General features: G+C 38.6%; 1 protein-coding gene across 3 annotated transcripts in view; it reads right to left on the reverse strand.

Annotated features, from left to right (window-relative positions):
- Nucleotides 1–257: 257 nt before the first annotated feature.
- Nucleotides 258–17,784, reverse strand: part of LOC142160989 (uncharacterized) — a 31,184-nt gene continuing 13,657 nt past the window's right edge. For all 3 annotated transcript variants that reach the window (XM_075216166.1, XM_075216168.1, XM_075216167.1), the window contains 9 exons: nt 13,174–13,249; nt 12,222–12,353; nt 12,018–12,141; nt 9,541–9,601; nt 9,336–9,382; nt 9,172–9,247; nt 7,383–7,469; nt 3,830–6,139; nt 258–1,124 (listed from right to left, as the gene is read on the reverse strand). In XM_075216166.1, coding sequence (XP_075072267.1) covers nt 917–1,124; nt 3,830–6,139; nt 7,383–7,469; nt 9,172–9,247; nt 9,336–9,382; nt 9,541–9,601; nt 12,018–12,141; nt 12,222–12,353; nt 13,174–13,249 — 3,121 coding nt within the window. In that variant the 3' untranslated portion in view covers nt 258–916. The remainder of the gene's footprint in view (nt 1,125–3,829; nt 6,140–7,382; nt 7,470–9,171; nt 9,248–9,335; nt 9,383–9,540; nt 9,602–12,017; nt 12,142–12,221; nt 12,354–13,173; nt 13,250–17,784) is intronic.

Here is a 17,784-nt window from a genome sequence, read left to right on the forward strand (position 1 = left end):
TAAATCTTTACAGTTTGTACTCTTGGCTGTTACCAGAAACTGCAATTACAGCTAGTATGTGGGGTCAGTACACTGTGGTGTTACAGAAAACAGCTGTGATAGAGCGCACATGAATCGATTATCTTCCATCGAGCATTGCAGTATAGACAAACTACAACTTCTCACACTGATCAGTATTTCATTCTATTGCCATGGCACTTAAACCCATATCACTTGAAATATGCTTTAAACGTGAATTAAAACGAATTAAGCATTCATTGACCACAACACAGGAAACGTTTATTTGTGAATGTACGACGATACAATGAAAATGCATTCAAATTCTTCTTCACATTGTCTACTAGTCTTCATTCTACCAAAACATCAATTACAAGTTCCTGAAGAGAAGTTATAGTTAAAATACACGTTGCCCTCATATGACAGGTCTATCTGCATTTACATATATAGATGTAAATCTCTATATTAGAATTACAACAATTCTGTAAACAGTAGAAAGGGAAACGGTCTATGCAGCCAGTTAACAGGAGTATATACACATTTATAAGTACTTGTTAAATTGTAACGTACATACAATGGAATCAGCTGATCCAATATTCACAAGAATGTGGTTTCTGTGCCGCTGATACAACTATGTCCTAGTGAATCGGTGCATTCCAAAAGATGACCTCTACTGTGTGTAGGCGATGGGTAAATGACAGTCATTGGATCAACGTGTATTTTAGCTATGGTATGCCCATAATAATAAAAAATTGGATAATTTGTTAAAGGGTAAATTTATAACAAAGTCACGTGTAACAACGCCCATGGCATATGGTAATTTGAAAATTAAAAAAAAAAAAGTGTACAAAAAAAGGTTTACAACTACCATTTGGTATCTCAGGAATTTAAAGAAAGAGAAACAACGGAACTGACATTTTCAATTAAATCTGCTTCTTGGTGGGAAGCGGGACTCGTCCTCACGCATACCAAAGCCACGTGGCGGAGGCAACGCATCGCGCGGGTCTCTTGGTGGCCCTCTGTGCATCTCTGGAGCTTGCATAGGTTTCATCAGGGAAGGATATGGAGCAAACCTGTTGGCTCCTCTAATTTCTTCCGAAGGAGTCACTTTTCTTCCTTCAAAGGGTCTGTAATGAAAAGACTTCATTTTTAGTACAGCATCATACAAGGCCGTCAACTTGCAGAGATTCCTGAAAAGTGTCAGAATGTTAGCGATTTATTTTGAAACAAAACAGAATGTAGTTTATTTACACATTACATAAAAAAACGTAAATAACAATTTCCTGACAAAAGAAATTCCAAATTTTAAAACATCAGAAATGTAATATATTTTGTAAAACGTTGCCAAAAAAATGGAAGGGTTCATAAAACAAATGAAACCAAGGTTCTTGATACAATATACTCTTCTAACCAAAATTTGAAAACATCCCTTTAGGTATGGTTTTCAAATATCAATTAAAATGTTTTTAAATTTAACAAATGTTGTTATGGTATATTTATGGACATTATTTATCCAGTCTTCAATTCTCCACCCTAGCTGCGTTTCATCAACCAACACTTTTAGTTCAGAGTGCAACTACTGCGGTGAGTGTGTCACTTGCACATATCATTTTTGAGGTTTCAGTCCATATAAAACACTATTGGCCAGATTCAATTCAGCGCAATGTGTCTCTGGAACAGTCCACAGAAACACAGTGCTCGGAGCTTAAGGCTGAAATCTCCGCTTATTTTTTTCTCACACTCCCATAGAGGTGCGGTGAAAAGTGAGCAGAGATTCCTTACCGTAATAACCAGACGCGTGCACAGCTGGACAACGCGAACAATTGAATCTGCTCCTATCACATCGAACTCCGGGGTTCAGCCACCAGTCCTCACCCTACAGCCCTAGTTCACATAGGAAATTCCTCCATGATGTGTTTTTAAGTTATCTTATAATGGGCTTGAGAAAGGTCCTAAAATGTTGGCTGGGTAACAGTCTTATTTTTTTTTTCTATAGGCAAGGAAACAAGTAAACTGAACTTGGAAAATCTAGGTTATGTTTCATCACTGCTTAGGTTTAATTCTAAATTTATTGAAAATAAATGAGTAAAATACATTTTGCACTTGAAACTGGTTATTAAAATAACTTCAAATATAAATGAATACACAAAAGGATAACAGAATTTTGTTGCCTCTAAAAAATGTGCACAAAATGTCTCTTTGAAATAGCAAGTATATATATTATACTATAGATAAATACATAGTTAAGCTCAGTGGCATAACACATCCCCTAACACGTGGAAGCAACAACGCAGCCAAAGTAGACATTGGAGACTTGTTTAGCTCTGAATTCTTGGAGAAATGGCTGTGTAGTGACATTACTGTCCAGTATTCCTGATTTGGCAAGCATCTTATTAGTGCTAAACAGGCTGCACTACCATGGTGAAAAGGAGAGTCCGCATAGGATGTTAGGGATGCAGCGAGTCCCTGGTCAGTTTAATATTGTTATGCCTACTCGTCTCTTACATAAATAAGACTAAGGGCTAGATTTACTAGGTTTAGAAAAGTGGAGATGTTGCAACCAATCAGACCCTAGCTTTCATTTATTATTTAGAGCATTCTACAAAATGACAGCTAGAATCTGATTGGTTGCTATAGGCAACATCTTCACTTTTTCAAACCAGCAGTTTAATAAATATATCCCTAAGCCTTAATACAAAGTCATTGACACAATGCTTTATTGCTGGAGAATAACCATGCATACTATCGTGTCGTGTGCTGAGAAGTACACCTGGTTAACAATGTAGTGACTTCACAATGGGCAGTTCCCGAGTACACCTGACAGACTGGTGAAAAAAAGTTTTGGATTTTTTTCACAGCACATATACATTTTATAAAATACATTACAAAATGTCCTTGACAGGACAATTCTACATAGATGGGATCTCTTTGAATCTGGGTTTCTTGATTAGTATACAGCAATATTTAATTTATACATTTTTAGTATTTTTCGCATTGTACCAAGGATCATTATCATCATCATTTATTTATATAGCGCCACTGATTCCGCAGCGCTGTACAGAGGATATTGGATATTTCAAGGCAGGCCTTATTATACATATGCTTAGTATGTAATATATAATATAGGCATTGTGTACACAATTCTGATGGCAGCAAAATCATATGTAGTCACTTTGTGTATTAGATTACTTATATTTTAAGATATTTGAATAAATGCTTTAAGCACAGGAGGATAAGTCTCTTTCCCCCTTATTTTCTAGAATTTTTATTTTACACTCTTGCACATTTGTCCCCCTTGTGTGAATATATATGAGAAAATGATGTCACACAGCTTTGAATCTGTGCCTCAAGGTTTTTTTCTCCTATTTTTAGTTACTACACTTAAAATGAGCAATCATGCAATTTTTTAGATGCATGGAAAATATAAATTTCAACGTTGATTCAAATCTATTACATTTACAGAGATTTACAGGTAGCCAATAATATTTAAGTTTATGTTGTGTTTGGTAGAGTTGTTTAGTGTCACATCGGCAAGTGGCAGAATTACTATGTTTACAAGCTTAGTGATCTGGAATCTGTGTATTACCAATATTGTGTCATTAAAAAAAACATTTGCTCTTGAAATCAAAACAATTACCACGTGGTGATTTAACAACTTGTCCGAATAATCTATATTTACCGCTATGAGCTTATTGGACTTTACCACTACTTTTTCCACCCCCAACATAAAAATATATATGTTGCTATTGAAATACTAATAAAAATGTATTGTACTTCCAAACTATTCTATAGTGCAACATTTTCTTTTTTTAAAAAGGCAAGATAATTTTACCTTGTGTCATTCATGAAGTCACCACGCATTGAGCCATCCATAGTTCTTGGTTTGTTCATCGGAAATTCAGCACCATGTGGATGCAGTCGCTCACTTAAAGGACCCTCCATGGCTCGTGCATCCCTTGAGTGCATCCATTTGTTCATCGCACCTTCCATTGCTCGACCATCCCTTGGGTGCATTCTTTCATTCATGGCACCCTCCATAGCTAGTGCATCTCTTGGGTGCATTCGTTCATTCATGGGACCCTCCATTGCCCGTGCATCTCTTGGGTGCATCCTTTCATTCATGGGACCCTCCATGGCCCTCGCATCCCTTGGGTGCATCCTTTCATTCATGGGACCCTCCATGGCCCTCGCATCCCTTGGGTGCATCCTTTCATTCATGGGACCCTCCATGGCCCTCGCATCCCTTGGGTGCATCCTTTCATTCATGGGACCCTCCATGGCCCTCGCATCCCTTGGGTGCACCCTTTCATTCATGGGACCCTCCATGGCCCTCGCATCCCTTGGGTGCATCCTTTCATTCATGGGACCCTCCATGGCCCTCCCATCCCTTGGGTGCATCCTTTCATTCATGGGACCCTCCATGGCCCTCGCATCCCTTGGGTGCATCCTTTCATTCATGGGACCCTCCATGGCCCTCGCATCCCTTGGGTGCATCCTTTCATTCATGGGACCCTCCATGGCCCTCGCATCTCTTGGGTGCATCCTTTCATTCATGGGACCCTCCATGGCCCTCGCATCCCTTGGGTGCATCCTTTCATTCATGGGACCCTCCATGGCTCTCGCATCCCTTGGGTGCATCCTTTCATTCATCGGACCCTCCATGGCCCTCGCATCCCTTGGGTGCATTCTTTCATTCATCGGACCCTCCATTGCCCTCGCATCCCTTGGGTGCATCCTTTCATTCATGGGACCCTCCATGAGTCGGGCATCTCTTAGGTTCATTCGATCATTCATGGGACCCTCCATGTCTCGAGCATCCCTTGGAGGCATCCTTTCACTCATATGACCTTCCATAGCTCGTCCATCTCTTGGGTGCATCCTTTCATTTAAAGGAAGCTCCATGAGCCGTGCAACTCTCTGGTGCATTCTTTCATTCATAGGGCCTTCCATTTCTCGTACATCTCTAGAATGCATTCTATCATTAATTGGGCCTTCCATAAACTGTGCATCTCTTGGCTGTATCTTTTCATTCATTGGCCCTTCCATGGCTCGCATATCTCGTGGATGCATCCTTTCATTCATTAAATTTTTAACAGCTCTGGCATCTCTTTGGGATAATATTTCATTTCCAGGACCTTCCATAGCTCTTATGTCTCTTGGTTTCATCCGATCATTTATAGGACCTTCCATGAATGGTCCATCTCTTGGGTGCATTCTTTCATTCATGGAATCCTCCATGAGCCGGGCATCTCTTGGATGCATTCTTTTATTCATAGGATCTTCTATATCTCTTCTATCTCTTGGGTGCATCCTTTCATTTATAGGTTCATCCATAAGTTGTGTATCTCTAGGATGCATTCTTTCATTCATAGAAACTTCCATTGCCATTACATCTCTTGGGTGCATCCTTTCATTAATAGAACCACGGAATGAACCTGACATCATAGCTCTCTCTCTAGGATCAAATCTGTGGTCATCATTCTCCATACTATGAACCTCTTGGCGGCGCAACTTTTCTCGTAAGGCTAAATCGCTGTTTAAAGAATGCATTCTGCGTTCAGCTTCTATTTCATTAAACTCAGCATTGTTCATTTTACCACGTGCAAATGGTGGTAAAGGACGAGAAGAAGGATCTTCAAATTGCATTTCTAAAGGAAACTCACGTGGATGGAAGCCACGGAGAGGGCTTTGCCTACCTCTTAACCTTGTTTCATCAAAATCCATTCCTTGCATCTCTCTAGGTCCATAATTATCCCGAATTTCCATGAGTGGTCTAGGTTCAATGCCAAGAAAATCTCGCCTGTTTTCTAGTTCCGTTTTAAATCTGCTATCTAGAGTTAAATCATCTGGCCTCCGTAACCTTTCAGAAGAATTCAGATACTCCTGCATGCCGTCAGTAAGATGTCTCTCTCGATGTTCAAATGGCATGCGAAGCCCACGATCATCAATCATCTCTCTTGGTGGAGGTCTTCCATCACCAAATTCAGGTCTTAGGTTGAAAAAACTCCTATAATCTTCCTGGAAGTCACCAGACCTCCCTTGTATCAGTGGCAATTGCCTACGTTCACGGGCATCAAAATCTCCAAACTCATTTCCTGGTATTAGGTCAAGAATGGACCGGAGTTCTCTCTGTCCATGATCCCTGTAAAAGAGATCAGGTATAAACAATTATGTAAGCATTTCACAAATCATAATGCTTTAGTTCAGCCACAACAATATAGTCTGCATTAAATGTTTGTAAGAATACATTTTGTATTTCATATTTGTAATAATTTACCCATCCCTCAGGTGCACCATTTGCAGGAGAGAAACTAAGCAACATTTTCCTTTTATCGTATCCTTCCCAAGTCCACAGAATGTACTTGATATTTTCCATTTTTAAATGTTCTAAAAATTCATCAAGAGGTATCCAAAACAGCTGTGAAGCCACTGTCCACCTTTGTATTCCTACTTCTAATCACACTGAGCAGGTGTCCTGTGTGTACCAAAGAGGCATCAAATAATGAGGAACTTTGATGCTTTCTCTAGAATGATTTGTGTTTTAGTGGTCACAGGTGGCATTTAAATTTTTGTTACAGCTTTAATATTAAAGTTTATATTTTCATCTACAAGAAAGGCACACAAGAAAAAAAAAAAAAAAAAAAAGTGTGTGTACAGAGTTTAATAGTAAATGTCCCTTTCTCAAGGTAGATAAATTGCAGGGGCTAATACACTTGCTGTTTGGGAGTTTCCCATGCCCCACCTCCTAGGCACCGCTCTAGCAGATGATTCTTCTGCCACCAATGGCTGCAGAATGTTGAAATACAGTACTTCCAACACATAAGGGCTTCTATTGTGTCCAAAGGACTGACCATTCAATGTGCTGGACACGTGAAAAGCAGCTATGGGGCAGATTCAATTCTCTTTACTATCCCGTCAGAGCCCCGCAGGATGTCTGTTATCCGAAACATGCAGATTTTCCCTAAACTAAGAGGTGTGAGCGATATCAGCAATGTTCCGGGTGCTGTGGAGTGTGCACAACCGGACATTGCGCAAGGTTCCTACAGGACTGAACTGAATTTTCCCCTACGTGTCTGAAGCACAGAACTTCAAAATTCTAGCATCGGCAGCAGGAAAAATCAATATGTGAACATCACCGTATTGGGACAACTTACGATTTAATTCCATTGATTTTCAAATAAAATATTGCCTTAACAAAAGAACTAAGTATGAAAATAAAATATGAACACAACAATCCATAATGAATATGAAAAACTAAAAGTCTTATTAAAACAGAAGGAGTTCACATGGGAGAGAAGAGGGATGGCAGATTCATTTAAGGAACTGTGGGAGAAGATGTAGTTATATGTCCCTATGGCCAATGTTGCATCCAGATTCCACCTTACCTTGCCAGATCGTCCTGAGGAATATAGAGCCCATTATTGAGTGCTATTCTTTCTTCGTCCGTTTGAGGCAGATCTATACCAACATTGCTAGTGGGGAAATTAAAAGTACACTAATATTAAATTTCTAAACACAGTAGCAAAAATGAAATAGAGGCAAATAAATGTGTTTTAAAACACAGTGATTAAAATACTGCTTACTTGGAATATATTGTATACAATAAAATATATAGTAGATTTCCACAATGTTACCATATTATATACTAGGTGAAGTAAACATTTAGGTTTTATCCTGAAATTATATTTAGTGCTCTAGCAGACAGGATATATACAGGGTGTCCATCTCTAGGACCATCAAACTTTACATACATTCACTACAGCCATTAGTTCAACCCTCTACACATCATTGAAAGTTACCTACAGCTCCCACTATCCTTACTGTGCACAATCCATAACGAAGTGATACTGATAATTAGGATTCTAAACTGATAATTAGGATTAGAAATAGTAATAAGCGATATCATTATAATTATCATGTACAGAGAATATATAATCATTCACATAATTCCCTGCCCGATTGGAGTTTACGGTCTAAATTCCCTACCACATAAGCGCAGTCCATTTTATCAGCAGCCGATTAACCTATAAGTATGTGTTTGGACTATGGGGGGAAACCGAAGTAACCAGAGGAAACCCACGCAAAAATGGGGAGAACATACAAGTTCCACACAGATAGGGCCTTGGTTGGAATCGAACTCATGACCCCAGTGCTGTGAGGCAGCAATGCTAACCACTGTGCACAACATAACATGCAAATATGCTAGACAGATTATATAGGTCAAATCTATGTTATCTGAACTTGTCTGACACAGAGGTGCTTATTTTAGCTCAGGACTCTCTCTCAAAAGGACGGATAAGATTTTAAAAACATAGCTTGGAGATCTAAACTGGAAACTGGAGTAAATCCATGTATTATCCTTGCCTCTGATATATAGCTATATATGCGAAAATGCTCTTATGGCTATTAGAAGCTACCAAGGAGTTATAACTAATCATTATTATAAACAATATGACCTGCAGGGGGTATAAAATGTCTGATAACAAAGGGCAACAGCTCAGGGTATGGTAGCAAGATGCATTTCCAGGCTGGAGCAGCACTTAGGTCTCAATAGATGACGGGAACATTTATTTATAAACAGACAAATGAGGAGTAGTACAGAGATAACACAACCTTGCGTAATTTATCTCTCACATCTTTTCATCAGTCCGTTACTAAAATGATTATCCATTTACCCATCTCACTCAAGGCCAATGTTGCATTTGCTGCTGGTTTATGTTAAAATGATCCTGCCACATACACAGAGCAGAGACCGCCATATGGTAAGCAGTATTCCTTACAATGCAGCCTATCTATTCCCTAGGAATATCATAGTTGCCTACTCTCCCGGAATGTCCAGGAGGCTCCCAAATTCTCCCTGATCCTGGCCGGCTGTGTAAACTAAACGGAGGGGGCCCCGCCCCCTGTTTTTATTGGTCTAGAGTAGTGATGTCCATTTTGGGGGCAGGGCTAATGATGCGATTCTTCGAGCCCCGCCCTCCACACTCCCACCTGCACCCTGGACATCCTGGGAAACATCTTGCCCATGTTGGCAAGTATGGAATAAATTACATCACATGAAGTACCCCACATCTCAGTAATGTAACTAATTATTAGTGAATGGAGAGGCAGCATATCTGTACAGCTTCTCTTATCCTTATTAACTGCTGTAACACACAAAAACAGTGACAATACCTTCGGATGGGCCCTTTAACAAGGTCCTCAATGTATACTGTTCCTTCTATTGGGTGGCCTCGAGCCTGTGCAAAAGCTAAAATACGAAGATAAAAAAAAAAAAAAGTTATTTTACTTGCACCTTTTTTTAATGTTGCAAAAGTATGTCTGTCAACCACAAGTACCAGATATAGCGTGCATGGGCCTCCATCCATCAACATCAATTAGGAACCTAAAAACAGAATAAAACAGTATTGGTGGTTTAATTTCCGTATTGGAAGTAAAATGGAAAATAGTAGAAACCGATCTATCCCAATGGTAAAGCACTGCTGGGTATGCTGGCAGTGTATAAGTAAATAAATACAAATAGTAATGATTATTATTATTTACCTGCATATAAGATATCCTGTCCTGTTAATCCCAGTTGTACAATGGACTCCAATGAGTTTATCTAAAGTAAAGAAAAATATTGATTTCATGTCAGATTAATTAACTTTCTGCAAATGCTTTATACTGTTCTATGATAAACTGCTGGATTGTGTCATTTAGAGCTTTATTCAACAGGTAAATAAATACGGTATCACTATGCCTGAAGAACAGAGAGACTGTCTACAGTGGGGGTGGGCACATATCGCCGCCCCTCCCCCAAATTTTCTATGAGGACTGGCGGTTTTGTGATTCGCCCATGGTTTCCAGAATTTTGGTAGCCCTTGGTGCTGCAGATGGAATATGCCATGTGTGATGTATTTGCATAATCAATGTACTGCTATGCCAGGAAACGTAGATGCATATAACATACAATCATTCCCTCAGGCAGTATTCTGTTAGTATCATCACCATCACCATTTATTTATATAGCGCCACTGATTCCGCAACGCTGTACAGAGAACTCACTCACATCAGTCCCTGCCCCATTGGAGCTTACAGTCGAGACAGATCGAGAGACTAGGGTCAATTTTGATAGCAGACAATTAACCTACTAGTATGTTTTTGAAGTGTGGGAGGAAACCGAAGCACCCGGAGGAAACCCACGCAAACACGGGGAAAACATACAAACTCCACACAGATAGGGCCATGGTCGGGAATTGAACTCATGACCCCAATGCTGTGAGGCAGAAGTGCTAACCACTTAGCCAGCTGATCATGTATGCAGACTACGTTACTATGGATTTTCTCCCTACATGATTCATGTGCGCCAATCAGTACTACAACACTCCCATTGTTCTCTTGTATGTACACCTTTCCTCACAAAAGCACGTAGAGTATTTCAACATTTATTTAGCATATTTCATAGAGCTTTACAGTTGGGAACAAACACAGTAAGAAAACCTCAGAGAGAGGTTAGAGGGACCAGTTCGCAAGCTTACAATCTATTTGACAATGGGAGTTTCATACATGAGGGTAAGTGATACATATTGCATATTGGTCCAGCCAGATTGCAAAGTTAAAAAGGTTCTTCGAGGGCTGTATGATCCACAGCAATTTTGGTCAGGAAGTCAGAGAGTTGTTATCTTGTGTGAACTATACAAAGGTTGGTAATAGGGTTTTCAGAGAATGCTTGAAATTTTGAAGACTAGAGGAAAATCTTATTGTGTGAGGGAGGGAATTCCACAAAGTGGGTGCAACCCAAAAAAGTGCTGTAAAGTGAGAGTGGGAGCAGGCAATGAGAATGGATGAGACGCGCAAATCTCGTGCAGAACGGAGGTATCGAGTTGGTAGATATTTTGAGACAAGAGATGCTAGTGCAGTTTTGTTGAGTTAGTAGACGTATTTTATATTGGATTCAGTAATAAACAAGCAACCAATTTAGAGACAGACAGAGCGGCTCAGCAGTGTAAGAATGATTTGCAAGGAAAATCAATCTAGCCACTGCATGCAAAATAGATTATAGGGGTTCGAGTCTGATTTTGGGAAGACCAGTAAGGAGGGAATTGCAATAGTCAATGTGGGAGATGAGGAGTTCATGAATTAAAATTTTTGCAGTGTCTTGTGTGAGATATGGCCGTATTTTGGAAATGTTTTCTTAGATGTATTTAACAGGCTGTAGATATTGATTAGAAGTGGGAAACAAATTGATAGTCAAGGATTACACTTAGGTAGTGAGCTTGTGTGGTAGGATTTATTGTCATATTGTCAAGAGTACTGACACAAACTCTGCAGGATCTCCAAACCACAACCACAAGAAAGATTACATTTTCATGTTACATACAGCACATAATTCATTCTGTCTGACCTAATTAAATTGTAATATTTCTGAGAAGCTCTCACAAATCTTCTCAGAAATATTATTGCAGCCAGAGATCAACTAAATTATTTTGCAAGTAAACCAGAGCTACTCTTACAACCAAGAAAATGCAATATTGCTTCACTTTCTACTAAGAGAACTTTAAAATATGAATTGTGTTTAAATTCAAGAAGCAATTTTTGCACTTTCCCATTTAGTGTCATTTGTTTGAACTCAAGGAAAAAAAAAGCCCCGATGACTCATTTCATTTTAGCTCTCTTATGCGATTCATCTAGACTGTATTTCTCGATAGAATGCATGCATACAGGTTACAGCAAAAAAAAACAAATAAACCAATATATGAGAATTGACCCATACAAGCAACTTACTTAGTTGCAGTAAAAAATGGTGCAATTTGCTAAATGTAATTTGCACAACTAATTACAGTGGTGAAGCCAGAAGGAAGCGATTTATGTTGTTTTCTCAGAGTAAGGAATTTGAAACCTACAGCAATATTATACAAGAGAAAAGCAAGGTTCTCGGACAATCAGCATTAGTAAATATTCCCAAGCAGTTTGATTTACAAAAACTGGTTTGCATATCAGGTACTTTTTTGTACACACACACAAACATGTATTTTTACCATTATCGCCATTGGCAGTCAGAAAACGCCTCGCAACCCTCTTGAACTGGTGAATTGTGGCATCATCCGGTATTTTGAGTCCCGCTGTGTGTAACTTCACATACTGCACACTCCTAGGTAAATCCTTTACAAAAAAACGGAACATACATTAAAATAACAAATGGCGCACACATCATTAATGTAGGCAGTAGCAGTTAGCTGTACCTTGGTGGTGTAGTAGCGTTCTGTGTTTGTCAAGTCTAAGATTAAACCGAGCTCTTCATTCTGGGAGCGGATGGTGGTTACTAAATCTTTAGGGGTAAATTTCTGGTTTTGAGTTACGCGCTGGTTTGTGGTCTGTAAGGAAGATTAAACTTATTAACTTATGTGATTGTTAAGACAGATCATTTGAACATGGCAAAGGTAGATCGTAAGCTTTCATCATCAAATAATGATGGTAAAATGAAAGCATAACAGTCCTTCCACAGCCCACATCCACGTTATTGTACGTACATTTAAAAGCTCACTAAAACACAAAATAATAAATATGAAAAGGCATCTTATAAAAGATATTGCCATTTGTTCCCATGTAATAACAGCATAGAGGTATCATGACTATCACTTGTTCTGTTGTATCATCCATGTAAGGCTGTGAAAGGTTCCCTGCAATGTACTTCAAAGTCTGCTCTGCACACTAAAATGCTCATTTACAGTTTATTAACAATTATTTATATAGCGCCTACATATTACACAGCGCTGTACAGAGAAAATTTAGTTATTTACATCGGTTCCTGCCCTAAAATGCTTTCATGTAATGGAGGTTGTATCACAAATATCTTAAGACGGACATATATTTGCAAATGTTCATCTTAGTATCCCTATTATGAAACAGGTATTATAGGCCATGGGGCCCTTCAGCATATGGTTATCTGACTTTTAACAAAATTGCACAAAAGTGATAAAATGTATTATAAGTAAACCCCCCCAAAAAAAGGACTATACTACTTCATATATAATTGCTGTATAAAACAGTGCCTATATTACATTTAAAGGGGTATACTGAAATAGAAACACACGGTAAACTTTGCAGATATTCACAGCACTCTTCATACATACATGTTTGTAAACACCCCCATTTAAAAAATAAAAATAAGATATATATTTTTCCCCTTCTTACCCCTTTCAGGGGCACTTTGAAGGCAATAAACCGAGATCCTGGTACCCGCTGTCCAATCGACTTCAAAGAGCGCCACCTGTAGATGAAAAGAGGGATTAAAAAGCCATTCACAATCAAACACAGCCAAGGTAGCATAAATACAAGCAGACAGTGAAACAAGACCATAACCAAGGTACTACAAGTGCTTCATGTTGGAGACACCAGACAGTGAAGAATTAATGTTTGGCTATTCCCATGTAACAGATGTAAGTAATGTGAAGAACACAAAACATAAAGGAAATGAGTCATAGATGAGGCAGGGAGGGTTTAAGCATCTAGGTAAAAGGGAAATCTGTCCCGCTTGTAAACACGTTTATTTTATGCATTATTTTAGCAAAATAAGGGTCAGTAAAATATATGCATATATAGCATCCTGCACCAATATCGTTCTTTATCTCCACTTTTGCTTTACGGACATAAAAATAAAAGCTGTCCTTCTGTGTATCCCCCACATCAGAAAACTAGTGTCAAAAAGTAGCCTAGTACCCAAAAAAAAAAAGGAGCAAATGTGCACATGGGAAAAGCCATGTTGCACTGCAGGGGCAAATTTAAAATGTGCGAATAGACCTAGGATCTCATTCATTAAGAAAAGTTAAGTAACAAAATTGAGTAAGTAGTCTCCTGGACAAAACCATGTTACAATGCAAGGGGTGCAAATTAGTTTTCTGTTTTGCACATAAGTTAAATACTGACTGTTTTTTCATGTAACACACAAATACTTGATAGCTTATTTGTACACTGACATTTAAAGTTGATATATTTGTGCTACATGAAAAAACAGTCAGTACTTAACTTATGTGCAAAACAGAAAACTAATTTGCACCCCTTGCATTGTAACATGGTTTTGTCCGGGAGACTACTTACTCAATTTTGTTACTTAACTTTTCTTAATGAATCAGGCCCCTAGAGTTGGGAGAGGGAGTGTGTCCTAGCTCTGCTCTAAATTGCAGTGTAAAAATAAAGCTGTCCAGCATGTGTGCTGTATTCAAAAGCAGTCAGTGTTTTTCCTGCACGCAAAAACAAATGTATCCCCAAAAAGAAGCCCAAACTATATAACTATAAAGCAATGTATTAAGCGAAAGATGCAAGAGGGCATGTACAAGCCAAATTAAAATAATCTGAAAGCTTGAAATTGCAACAATAATATAGATATATATGAATATGTTTGCTCTGTTTAACCTCGGTTTTCAAGAAGGAATCCATACTACTTGGTGGTACCACGGTCTACAGTATGGTGGATGCAGTGCTCCAGATCAGGCTGTTCAGATGCCTATTGGAGGACTTCTTAACAAGGTAGTGCCTAAACTTCAACCGTCTCACAATTCTTTTATCTTCTTAGATTCCAAGTTGGCCTTCCTCTATCCATGTCATGAGACAACAGTTGCTGAAGCTGTGTTCACTGGTCTTCTACATGACTTGCCATACAAGCATTTGTCGAGCACTATTTTTACGTAATTTGCTGAAACTTAGTTTAAACTGCCAGTCAAATCCAAAACAATCGTTTCTTCCTACTGCATGCAACGTTTATCTATCCCAGACTATACTTGAGTCTCAAAGAAAGGGCAGGATTTTGGTTCAAAAGAGGAACAGTTGGATGTATTGTGTACCTATGAGCAGATGTGAAAAATTTAAATGACTGGTTTGGGAAGATCAGTCAACTTGGTATATGTGAGGAATGGGATACATAGCCTCAGGGATGATTTGCCCACAATGAACTCCCTTCAACTGCATATTAGCTGGAAGAAAACAGAGCAATATTACGTTGGAGAAACCGTGCTCTTCATAGATGTTACGTCTATGACCATTTAAACTGTGTCCATGGCAGTATAGATTTAAGCAAATAACTTGCTCGGTATATCTGCTGTTAATTTACATCATAGGAAGATAAAATAGGGCAAAATATGTAGCCTAGGCTGTGTGTAATCTCCATCAAATCTGCAGCAGAGATTAAGTATTGGGTCTGGATTAAAGTGTGGCTGGAAGATTTGACATAGTCAGCATAAATTAAGTTAATAATGAATAGTGAAAGCTACACACACATTTAAGGACTATTCATTGAGAAAACTACCCTCAATCAGCTATTTATTTTATTTACTATCTTACACTGAACTCCACTACCAATATTAGGACTCAAACACAGGCACCTTCCCTGCACCAGTGGTACGTATGGTCAGTCGTAAACAAAGTGCCAGTGTGTAAAAGCTCTTTAGGTTACGGTCCAGAAACCAAAAACCATGTTTAAAGCTGGCCATACATGCAACGAGACTATCACCTTGCTCGAGAGCATACTGTCCAATATGAACAAAAATAGTGGGTGTCCAATCTGTAAAAGGTACAGCCAGTTGTCTCTTGACCAAAAATTAATGCCAGTCTTAATGGGGTAGGCAAAGGAAACCATACATAGGCCAACAGTAGTCATCTTCTGACCGCCTTTATAAACATGCCCAATAATGATCCCATAGACTAACAGGGTCATTATTGGGCATCAAGGTCATTTTGGGGCCAAATGCCCAATACTGCATTATGTGGTCAGTATTGGGCAAGTCTACCACAAAACAAACGGCAAAATTACCATTTCTGTACCAATAGGGTGTTTACATAAAATAAGCACAGTACATAACTGACACATGTGCACTGTGTTGAACTGAAGTTAAAATATGAGCAACACATTATGGTTATTTATAAATGTGAAATACTGCAGAAGAAATATAGTTTAAATAAAGTTGTGACATTAACCGTATAGCTCTATGCAAATGCATCTCATTTTATACAATGAGCAAGTATGTCAAAATGACTGTCTGTTGGTGTGCAAACTTTTATAAGTTCAGTAGAAATTGCCTTGATTAGGGGGAGTTGATCATCATTTGATGATGAGTTCCAATCCTTATTGTATATACTCATTTTCTAACAGATAATAGAAGATAAAAATCCTGTTTTATTTTTGGTCTGTCATTAATTTAAAATAATGGTGCATTACACAGTGATCAATAACCCCCATTTTTACTTAAGTAATCACTCCTGAAGTGAATGTAGGCAGATCTTCCAAATCTTATATATCTAAATACCCGTACTATTAGTACAAAAGTCTGTCTCTTTCCTCAGTCACAGTCAAAACACTCACCCCAGTCACTCATTCTGGTGCCATACATAAAGTACACAGGCCAATCTGGAGCATTTGCCTTTTTTCCCACGCCGTGGAGAGCAGAGGAGGGATTCATGTATGGCCCAATACTGAATTCATTGGTTTATCTGCATGACTTTTTGGGGAGATTTTGTTAATGTGTGTATTAAATATCCATTAGCTGTGTTTTTGTTACAATTGAGTTTCATTTAAAATAGGTCATGTCTGATCACCATCTGGCTGCCTGCTTAACCAAAGCCTGCTGACACCATGCAATGCAAGTCCTCTCTCCATTAAGCTTGCCCCCACACCATATCTAAGTACGAACAGTATTTTATGTAAAATAACGGTTGATGAAAGTTATCTGAAGTTATTTTTTCAAGTTCTATTTATATGTTCTAATGTTTTATTAATAAAGCAGAGTCAGGTGTAACAAACATCTTGTTGTGTGCATGCTTTTTAGGGTTGATGTGGGTCACATTGTAGTAAGAATGTGGTAGATCATTACACAGTAAGCAAATAAAAAAAAAAATATTGCTGTGCCACTAATCGGTCGGTCACCCCTCCTTTAAAGGAAACACTAAGAAATCTACTGCCTTATTCTAGATCTTCTTCACAGCAGCTCACTGTGTAACCACATGGCCTGGACACAAACACTGTCCTTGTCACAAATACACAAGGAAACAAGTTCCTTTTTATATATGGCATATACAATATTTACTACAAACAAATGGTGTGGGGGGGGGGGGGGGGGGGGGTTAGTGTCTTCCTACATCTGTTCTATCAGCTCCTCTGAACCTATAGGAATGAGCTTTGCACTGGATACCTGGTAGGCTTGCAGGATTACCTTAATTTAATATGATTAGTTATGTACATTCACAATCAGGAAGGAGTACAACAGACATGAAAATTATTATTGCAACCCAAGATTGTTGGGGTAAGGTACAAGTAGTACTAGTGTTAAGGAAAGATGTACAAACATTTTTCCAGGACTGTATGAAGATGGTACAACTCTGGCAACACCAGATTATTTTTTTTCTGTAAGAACTATTGCATTTCTGGATCACAAATATTCATTGACTTCCGCACATTAACTCTTGTCTAAATCAGATTTATTTTTTTTAAAAAGTGCTTTACATACATAACTTTGATCTTGCAACAAAGGAAGACATCTAAAACAATATACAGCCTTTTCTCACACTAAAATAACAAAAATAGTTGGAGATTCCCAAGCTAAAACCCATAGGGACAAATTTAAATGGAAACTACTCCACAAGGAGAATAGACATCTGGGCAATATCATATACATGAGAGACCCTTTTAGTCAATGACACAGCCACTTTTTTTTTGCTTTTATTGACAGACATTGCATTAGAGCGGATCAAATGTAGGCCAGCCAGTCTTAGGACTTCCTTAATTAGCCAATGTATGACTGACAGTGCTATTGATTT

This window comes from Mixophyes fleayi, chromosome 6 (assembly GCF_038048845.1).
Source record: "Mixophyes fleayi isolate aMixFle1 chromosome 6, aMixFle1.hap1, whole genome shotgun sequence".
Taxonomy (NCBI): Eukaryota; Metazoa; Chordata; class Amphibia; order Anura; family Limnodynastidae; genus Mixophyes; species Mixophyes fleayi.